The 10,236-nt window shown below is 34.3% G+C and overlaps 1 protein-coding gene and 2 long non-coding RNA genes across 3 annotated transcripts; 2 read left to right on the forward strand and 1 right to left on the reverse strand.

Annotated features, from left to right (window-relative positions):
- The first annotated feature begins 606 nt into the window (after window positions 1-606).
- LOC126705922 (uncharacterized) lies at window positions 607-1,849 on the forward strand. Its single transcript, XR_007648459.1, has 3 exons — window positions 607-814; window positions 993-1,049; window positions 1,354-1,849. It is a non-coding gene; the product is annotated as an uncharacterized LOC126705922 (long non-coding RNA).
- Window positions 1,850-1,887: 38 nt separating this feature from the next.
- On the forward strand, window positions 1,888-2,773 carry LOC126705970 (uncharacterized). The gene is made up of 2 exons (XR_007648484.1): window positions 1,888-2,168; window positions 2,466-2,773. It is a non-coding gene; the product is annotated as an uncharacterized LOC126705970 (long non-coding RNA).
- Window positions 2,774-3,548: 775 nt separating this feature from the next.
- Window positions 3,549-6,195, reverse strand: LOC126706146 (probable pectinesterase/pectinesterase inhibitor 12). Its single transcript, XM_050405447.1, has 3 exons — window positions 6,063-6,195; window positions 5,115-5,945; window positions 3,549-4,265 (listed from the first exon to the last, which is right to left on the reverse strand). The coding sequence occupies exons 1-3, from the start codon at window positions 6,193-6,195 to the stop codon at window positions 3,577-3,579; spliced, it is 1,653 nt and encodes a 550-aa protein (XP_050261404.1). The 3' UTR covers window positions 3,549-3,576.
- Window positions 6,196-10,236: the final 4,041 nt, after the last annotated feature.

Raw genomic sequence — 10,236 nt, forward strand, 5'->3', positions numbered from 1 at the left:
TCACCAATGCTTTCACATCTAGTACATCCACACATGCAGAAATTGACTGTTGTATAGCTTTGGTTGTAAAAGTCAAGAGTGAAGAAGCGTTAAAAGAGAGAGCGCGAACTAGCAGTTTTAAGCCTTTCCGCTTGGGTATTTAAAAAAGAAGACAAAAAGACCTGCCCTAATCTGCTGGTCACAACTGTATCCTAAACTGATTTATGCATTTGGAATTGTATCATACGTAATAATATCAAGAGTAAGTAATTAATTGGGCAGATACCACTACAACAAACTTTCGTTATTTCAGCCCTCTTTTATTGAGAGTTTACTAAAATCTGTTGATACAATCTATAAATAGAAATGCAGCAGGCTATATTACTCAACTTTATTTCAAAGATTATTTGGTCACTCAAAATAAGTTGAAACACCATTGAAATAAATGTGAAAAAAAAAAACGCGCTAGTTTTTTCAGTCCACAAACCTTGGTAAAATATTACAAAATTTTCAGCCCTTGAAAAAAGCCTATAACAAAATTTTTATCCCTTGAAAAAGGCCCAACAAAATTTAAAAATATAGCCCAGAACGTAACCAACAAACACATAGAACTCTTATCACTCTTTCGCTGAAACTCTTTTGCTGAAAGCTTGAAACTGAGAAAGCATAGAAATCTCAGAGTGCATGGAAATCTCATAGAGCTCAACGATCATGGAGATCTCATAGAGCTCGATGATTATCGATTAGGTATGTAATCGCACAGCTCCGATTAGGTACGATCTCGGTTTTGTGACTCTTCATCTCTCTTGGCGTTGTGTTTCTCAGCTCCGATTAGGTACGAATCACAAACCCTAATTTCGTCTTTGATTTTTTTGTTTTTTTGGTTTACCCACACTTTTTCATCGATTTCCCCATGATTTTCGTTTCACATTTCTCAGAAAATTGAGCTCATCATCGATTTCTAATTGATCATTCACTTTAGAATCTCACTGTAACGTAATCGTTTTCCTCAGGTTGTAGCACAAAAAGTGAAGGAAGCTGAAATCACTGAGCATGACTCGCTTCTTCTGGTAATCATCATCAGAATTCCAATTTTTCTGTCTTTCAACTTCAATTACGGACAAGCGCATTTGAATTTCTTTAGCAGAAATTTACATCTGAGCATATTTTCCTTGTTTATGTTATCAGATTCAATTTTCTTTTAGAAAATCCATAGAATTGTTTTTCATTACTTCATACTCTGTTTTGAGTACTCCATGTAAAATTTGGTTCAACCAAATGGAAATTATTTCTCATTTAATTTTTTGCTAGATCTTAGAGATTTAAGATCGAGAAACTTAATGGTTGTGTTATGCTAATTGAAATTTGAAACAGACGAGGAATCTGCTCCGAATTGCTATATTGAATATTAGTTACATCAGAGGCCTGTATGTCAGAGAAATTTAGTAAGCTTCTTGTATTTTTCAGTTATCATGTCTATGACCACAAGTTTCATCATTTGCACTGTATGTGTGTGCAGTTTTTGTGTTTAATGTGTGGTGTGTGTGATTGTTGCAGTCGGTTGACTGAGGGTGAGGTTGGTTGGGTATGGCAGAGCTGGTTATGTGCTGTGGGGGATATTTTTGGTGAGTGGGAAGAAAAAGAGGGAAAAAAATGAAGTCTAAGTTCATATGGAATGAAAAGGAAATCTGGAGGTCTTGGCTTAAATGACGTAGACTGGGTTTTGGAGCTTTTGGTTATAGGTTTGCTGGGTTTGTGATTGAGTGTTGCCATGGGATTATGGGAATGTTAGGTTCATGGGTCCCAGCTTTGGGTTGTGGAAATTGAGAGGGAGATTACTGATAGTGGAGGTTAGTGGTAAGGGGATGAAACTTGGGGGGGTTTATTTGTTTTGGGGGGGTTAGTTGTATAGCCCTTGGACAGTACCAAAATTTTTTAGAACCATGTTTCTTGACTTTGTATTTGTTTCTTAGTTCTGTGAATGCTTTCTATTTGTTGTTATTTGACTTCGTTTTGCTGAGTTATTGCATTATTCATCTTCAATACTTAATTACTATATGCTTTCTATTTGTTTTCTCAAATGGTAGAAAGAGAAGACAAATCATAGCCCTAGTAGAATTGAATTATTTGACATCACCCATGTGCAAGCTAATGGACAAGCAGAAAATGAACCAACACAAGATGCATTGGTATGAAATCTTCTAATTATATTAACATAGATAGTATATTTTTATGTGGTTTTGTTCTGTTCACCTACTACCATGTCAGATTGTGCAAAGAACCTTGTTTTTACAATTTAAAACTCTTGCCCCTATTGAAATGGATACCATGTCAGATTGTGCAAAGAACCTTGTATTATGAATTGTGTTGTGCCTTTTTCATTCTTTTTGAAATTGTGGGTATCTTAAATTTGATATTGTGGAAAGGTGTGTAGATATATTTCCTGGGAAATTAACAAACTTTTGGTATCATTCTCTCTTTTCCAGAAACTGAGGACACCCATAATGGCTGAAATGTTCAATTGTACTAGTTGATAACTTCTTGCTTCGGAGATGATGATGAAGAATAAAATGTATCAAAACTTTTAACTCTTGGACAAATTTGGTCTTTTTACAAAGTGTGGTTGTTGATATCTTTTCTCTTAAACAATAATTGACATATCGGCAGTTTGTATGCGGCCCCTAATTTGCTAATTTGTAGGTTTGAGATTAGAGATCAAAGAAAGTGTAATTGTAGCAATATACCACTTTTGCTATACATCAATATCATAGCATTTCATCTCAACAATTGTGAATTTTTGTGTGTGTATATATATAGTGCATGATTGTGTTTTTTTTTTTTTTTTTAATAAAATAAAATCTTATTTTGAGGGTCAAGAGATCCCTTAAATAACCTTATTTATCATGGGTAGTAAATATAAATTTTTTAAACCTTGGCAAAAGGTTATTTAAGGGTCTCTTGACCCTCAAAATAAGATTAGAGCACTTGTTTTAAGGGCCACGAAGGCCGTTAAAATTTCCTTTTCGACGGTATATGTTTCGAAGGTTATCAAGGGTCAATTGAACTCTTAAAATAATTTTTTTCAAGGTTTTTTAATACTTTTTTTAAGGGTTTTGACCCTTGAAAAAAGTCAGATTTGTTGTAGTGTACTATAGTCTATAGACGAATAGTTTTAAACGTTTTCTCCGATAAAAGTTTAGATAAGACCTCCACAAACCATATGGTCGGTTTCTTGTATCAATGTGTATATTCCCCCAGCCACTACATACCATTATGAAAGTAACAAGTGATGAAAACAAGTTGGGAATCACATTAAATTCCTAATGTATAGACTTCGTAACATATATAGCATCAAAGAATAGGAGTTCAAACTTCGAACTTCAAATCATTAGGAAGCGGTATATAATGCTATCCTTGCATCAATTACATTCTTTCTTTAAAAAAAATAAAAATAAAATAGAGAGGGGATTTGAATAGAAGATGTCACTAAGTTAAAAGACTCATGACAAATAAAATACCATTATATAAGATTTATTACTAGGTCTAATTAGCTACATTTGAGGTTATTTTTGCCATAAAAAAGGAAGACAAATCCATTTAATTTACCCAAAATTCGCAAGGAATGGGACTATTTTCCAACCAGTCAACACCAGAAATGAACTGGTACACGGTGAAATTTAATGTATCAATCAAATTCATTATGTGATGCCCTGACCAAGTCACTCTGTCATCTATTGATGAGCCAGGTCCTGTATTAGCATACTCCCCATAATACAGCGTGTCTAATCCTTGATTATCATCATTGGACCACTGCGTCCATCCTACTGGGTCAATAAAGTTGTCAATGTAGGATAGTAGGTAGACTGTCCGAGAGTACATCCTCCATGGCCTTCCTAAGTAGCTTTTTACACTAGAGCTCAAATCCTTTTCAGCTAAAATTTTACAATTCTGGAAAGAGATTCCAGTTGACTCATCTGGGCTATTACGAGACTGTGCTGTGATGACCGTGAATTGACCAGATATTGGCATTCTTGAAACAATGTCACATGATTGAAATACAACCGCTGCGTTCCCAAATATGAAATCTATAGTGCCCTTTATTTCACATTCTCGGTAGAATTGTCGAAATGAATGGACATACAGTGTATCCTCATAACCAATGATGGAGCATTTGTACAATGCAACAAAGTCCTCATTTACTCTCAAAGCAACAGCTTGATGTTTCTCTTCTCCAACTTTGTTCTCAATACGTATGTCTCGAGCCAAAAAGCCTTCTCCAGACACCGCTGCAGTTCAATTTTTTTTATATATTACTAATTAGTTACAAGTAAAAGAAAAAGGGAACTTAGAAAAATTCTTAACTTAGTTTTAATTTTATCACAAAAACATATAAACTAATTTGACTTGATATATGAATGGTGTCACATTAACAACAAATAAAGAAGTGTCTGAATTGTTTTTTTAGATATGCTAGGGGTGCCACAAATTCTGCTATATAACTTTTATAAATTGATGTCATCAATCACCCAAAAAAAGAAGGAAAAGAAAAAAGCAATTTAGTGGATTCCAGTTAGATCAACTATTAAAGTCTCTGATTGTTAAATAAAAGATTTGAGGTTCAATCACCACTTACACCAAAAACTGATTGATGTCTTGGTCTAATGATAAAAAACTATTATCAGAAGTGAACATTATAGGTTAAAACTTTTTTAAAAAAAAAAAAAAAAAAAAAGCAATTCAAGGCATTCATTTATTACGTTTTTAAAATTCAAAAATAAAATTCGTCACTATATCAATTATGTAGTAAAATTTATAATATTTTCACTTTTTTTTTTTTTTTTGGTTATATGTGACGTTTTAATTTGTAATATTCATGCAATAACATTTCTAATATTTCTAACATCAATTAAATACTTAACTATATCCCAACAAATTAAAGTTTATTTAGCGCTCAAACTTAAAATTTAGAGTATTGTAGCTTAATTGGCATTTTTTGGTGTTCCAACAAACATGCCTAAGGTTTAAAAGAAAAAAAAAAGGTTAATTAATTAGGGAAGGACACAAATTATTAGATATATAAAAGTAAAACAAAAAGGCATGCCTGCAATGCAATTGAAGAAATTAGCTAACCATACCAAGGGTTGCAGAGTTGAAAGTGGTCCAACCATCTACCACGCTTCTATTACCAGTAATGATAGTGGCATCAGTTCCGTCTCCACGCAGAAAAATGTTTAGCTTGTAACTTGGGATTACCACATTTTCCTCATAAACTCCTTGTTTCACATAGATCTCTGTTTTAACAATGCTATTGTTTGGAGCAAAGTTGATTGCATCAGTGATGGTGGTGAAGTTTCCAGTTCCACCAGCAGCCACAGTCAGCAGTACCTTGCTCTCACTCTCCAACATCCGAGTCCGACTCTCTAATTTCTTTGAAATCCATGTTGGAACACCCACGTCCACTAGGCGCCTATTATTTTGGCTGTGTTGGCTAATATTTTGGGGGAATTGGCTAGACAGAATTGAAAGAGAATTACTTACATGCTTGTAAGTGTCATGTATGAAATTCAGCAGGGCTGGCTTCAAAGGACCTGAAGCTGAATCGAGGGATTCCAAGCATGTGATCTTGTTGGTGAGTGCTGCGCTAAGGTAAGCTCTTGCATCGGCTAGTTTGCGTTTATTAATGGGTGCATCATTGGTTTGGGACACAGATCTTTGTAAAGAAGACAATGTGATTTGGTGGAGTTCCGTACAGTCCTGGATGGTTCCTCTTTGTTTTTCGATGATATTATTTAAGATTCCGGCCTTGGATAACAAAGTGGAAAGCTTTCTAGACTCATTTGTTGCGGTTTTGAGGGTGTAATGGAAGTAGTAGGCGGTGTTGTTTGGACTGGTAGCCGTTGATATTTCGTGGATGTTGTGTTCCAATGCGTCAAGGCAGACTTCTGGGTATGGTGTGGTTTTGCAGATAGATTCTATGTAGGCAAAATATTCGGAATAGTCCGGAGAATTTGTGGAAGAGGAACAAGAAGAGGAAGAAGAAGAAGAAGAAGGAGAAGTAGAAGAAGAGGAAGAGGAAGAAGAAGAAGAGGAAGAGGAAGAAGAAGAAGAATGACAAGAAGAAGAAGACTGAGAAGAGTCGAGAGCCCATGTTCTTGATAAGCTGAGTGCAGGGAGAAGCAAAAGAAGCTTCAGAATATTGTTGGTGGAGGAAGCCATCAAAGTTTGATGAGATAAAATTAAATGAAGACCCACAGAGATTATGAGGGCCTAATTGCTGAGATAAATAATGCCACTGAGAACCTGTAGCAAAATAATTTTTAAATGTGTGAAGTACCGTGGGACCTATTTTTAATGAAAAAGTTATTGAAAAATGAAATTTGTGGGTCCGTAAACAGTATACGATGTGCATTGATTGACTGAAAAAAGTTAAAAAAAGTCAAACTTTGCGGCTACTGTTCATTGAACAGTGCAAGAACGATAGCCACAAGTCTAAAAAACGCGTGAAAAAAAAGAAAAAAAAGGAAAAAACGTAGACGCAGACGCGTTGGAAATCAGCCCAATCCGATCATAGCCTAAGTAAAAAGTTTTTTTGTTAGAATTTGATTACATAGACTTTTGACGCGTAATAATAGGGTAATGCTATATACTTCCTTTCTCTTTTTCGCGGGAAATCAGTTGAGAGATTTGAGTACGCACATGGAGATTGAGCAGAGGAACACAGTCAGTGATGCACAGAAATGTGTAACGATTACTTAATTTGTTGTTTATTCTATTTATTTGTCTATTTCTTTACCCCATTTGGAGGTTTATTTGATCAGAATTCAGGAGTGATGGGTGGAAGACTGGAAACTCCCGCTTTGGAACAGCCAAGTCTCCTATTGGAGACAAATGTAAGTGGGACTCTTACAGCATATGGGTAGTTGAGCATGGAAATTTATCGGGTGCTTTCGGAATATGTTACATAGAGTGCTTACTCCCCTTGTATTCATAGTAAATTCTACCATAAATTGAATTACTTGGATCTTATCATGAATTGAATTTCTTGAATTTATCATTAATACGAGAAAAGTGAGCATCCCGTTATTGTGCACCACAACATCTAATAAATAATCACTGAGAAGTATTCTTTACCATTTAAGATTTTTCTTAATTAAGAAAATGCATGCGACTAGATAATTTTTTTTTATTTTTTTTATTTTTTTTTACAAAATTAAAAAGATGGAATCTTAAGAGCAAATCACTTTCCATCATGATGAGTTAAATTCTAGCACTAAATGGCCCCAATCAACCTTGGTACTAATGTGTCTCGCACAACTCAAACCCAAGCGCTAAGGACCAATAGATAGTTTTGAAGTGGAATGGTAGGATACCCTCCCTCCAAATCATTTTAAAAATAAATAAATTATACTAGTCTCTTGTCCCAAATTTTTGTTTATCTATTCCATATTTGGATGTCCCAAAATGTAGTTCTCTTTGGAAAGTCAATAAATAAAATTTCTATCCTATCTCTTACTTTATTTTAAAAAAAATGGCAAAATTTAAGTACAATAATTTAGGTACAGTTCTTTAGGTTGCCTAATTAAATTTCAGCCACATGTCAAATAAAAAAAAAAAAAAATTCACTAACGATGTCAAAAGCCAGATGACTTCTGTTTAAATTTTTTTTCCCAGCCCCACCGAACTTCAACACCCTAACCACTCCAGTCCTCTCTGTCACATGCCCACTACCTCCACCGCCTCTTTCCAGACTCCAAACACATACAAGCTCTTCATGTGTCCTTCCCTACACATCAAATACTCCCAGATTTGAAGAAGTTTGCGTCAGCAAAGAAGACACAAGGCAGAGTTCAGTGACAAAGCTGGTGAATCCAGCAGCGAATCTTGTCTTTTCTTTTGTTGACCAATGAATGATTGGAAACTTTTCTGGCAAGATCACAAAGATTCTCTTAGTAAAATTTTGGTTTTTTGGGTGGATCTTTTTTTTAGGTTTTACCTTTTATGAATTGAATTTTATTGGGGTTTTGGTTTTGTGTTTGGATTGTTTGGAAATTTTGGTTTTAAGGGATGATATGTTTTTGGGTTTTGCCTACAATTTAAGACCAAAAGTAGACATTTTGGGTGAGAGGGAATAGTCATCGGCAATGTGGTAGAGTAGATTGCGAGTAACGAGCAGGAGTGGGATGATGTTGGAGATGTTGCACAGGAGTTCTGGTGGCTAGGTTTTCTTTTCTTTTCTTTTTTCTTTTTTCTTTTTCATCACAAATAGAGTTAACAATAGTGTTTAAGCCGTTTGTGGCTTTTGACGCCGTTAGTGAATATTTTTTATTTGATAGATGGCTAAAATTTAAATGGAGAACCTAAGAAACTGTACCTAAGATACTGTACTTAAGTTTTGTCCTTTTAAAAAAGTCAAAGCCATTCTTTGTCTAGAGTTTACACTAATGAAGGTTAGTTTGAACACTAGTACCTTTTGAATGATGCTCCCTTAGAAAATTGGATTTTCTAACAATTTAGGATAAAGAGAGTAGTATTTAACTTGTGTTGAAATATGGCGTTTGAGATGTGGTAGAGTTTTTTTTTTTTTTTTTTAATCATGACATTTATTTTAGAATAAATTGTCAAAATTATGTTATGCTATCCTTCCACTAAAAAGAACCTCTAAAATAAAACCCACTTCATATTGTTAAAGTGAACAAATCAAACAAATTTAAAACTTGAAATTAAAAGAATAGAGAAAAGTTATTTTTGGCATTGAGGAAGTGAAATTATTTTTGCCATTCAAAGTAGAGTGAAAAGACAAATGTATTTAATTAATGCCTAATTAGATTAGATCAAACTTTAGAGATAAATCCAACCAATATTCATCACCAATAATAAGCTCTGACATTGTGAAATTACATGCATTGTAAATATCTATTACGTGATACCTTGACCAACTAACTCCATTATCTGTTGATGTACTAGACCCATAAATTTCATACCTTTTGAAATAGAAAGTGTCTAATCCTTGATTTTCACTATCAGCCTCAGACCACTGCATCCACCCAAATGTAGGACTCCATGTGGACAGTTTGAGAGTACATCCTCCATGTCCTTCCTAAGTAGCTTAATTTTCACATTGCTAGAATTAGAGAATAAATCATCTAAAGCCAAAATTGGGAATTTTGAATGGAGATTCCAATGTCCTCATTTGGGCTGTCAGGAGACTATGTTTATGATAATGTGAATTGGCTTGAAGTGCATTCTAAAAATAATGTTACTCTCTTGAAATACCACCACTGCATATGAAATCTATAGTCACTCATATGTTACACTCTTGTTAGAATTGTCAAAAGGAATGAACATACAATGTATATTTTGGTAACCATTAATGGAGCACCCATAGAAAGCAACTAAGTCTACATTTACTCTCAAGGCATTTGCTTGATGTTTCTATGCTCCAGCCATGTTCTCAATACATATGTCTTGTGCTAGAACGCCATCACCAAACACAATTAAAGTTTCATTTATTATATATTACTAGTTAATAAGTAAAGAATAAAATGAAATGTAAATGAATGTGATTAGTGTCACTTCAATAATATATAAATACCAAAAGATTAGGAACTAAATTGACATTTAGTGCAAAGGTTAAGGACTAAATTTATAATTTATGTTTCAATGCGGGCCAAGTAGTACGAAATTACTCTAGATTATTTAAGTTTGTTTAGTTATATATGTCAGATTTCATGAGAGGATGTCTTATTGCAACCTTAAATTACTCAATAAAGGTCTTCAATTTATAATGTCCACAGATTTCATTCCCATTCATGGTGTCACAATGCACAACTTTATGTAGAAATTCGTAAAAAAAAAAAAATTTATTAAAATATTACTCATGCATTTCAATAAAAAAAAAAAAACAAAAGAAATTACTCATGTATTAAAAGGGCCCATGATTATTCAGAGATTTTAAGGCAATCCTTTCACCTCTTCAACTGTAGTACCAACATCCATGATTAATGACGAAGGGAGTTCAAGGGTTGTATCCTCTCCCCTCTTTAGCCACTACAAATTCCCTTAGACTTGTAGTCTCAAGGAAATGTGATTCTCTATCCCAGCCTTGGTTAGTATATGGCGGAACAAGCTATAGTGGATATGGTGGGATATATCCTCAACTCAAGCCACACAATTGCAACAAGTTGCCCAGGCCCTTGGGCAATCATATTTTCCTATCAGTTTTTCAATTGTTCCCTCAACTTCAGTATAAAGCAAAGA

The sequence above is a fragment of the Quercus robur genome, chromosome 11, assembly GCF_932294415.1.
Source record: "Quercus robur chromosome 11, dhQueRobu3.1, whole genome shotgun sequence".
Taxonomy (NCBI): domain Eukaryota; kingdom Viridiplantae; phylum Streptophyta; class Magnoliopsida; order Fagales; family Fagaceae; genus Quercus; species Quercus robur.

Bases quoted from the DNA above. Each gene is read 5' to 3' on its own strand.
- LOC126706146 (XM_050405447.1), bottom strand. From the start codon at position 6,195: ATGGCTTCCTCCACCAACAATATTCTGAAGCTTCTTTTGCTTCTCCCT. The intron at 5,946-6,062 runs CTTCTTCTTCCT...ACATAGAATCTA, and splicing joins TTCTTCTTCCTCTTCCTCTT to TCTGCAAAACCACACCATAC. The intron at 4,266-5,114 runs GTATGGTTAGCT...ATTGAACTGCAG, and splicing joins TTTCAACTCTGCAACCCTTG to CGGTGTCTGGAGAAGGCTTT.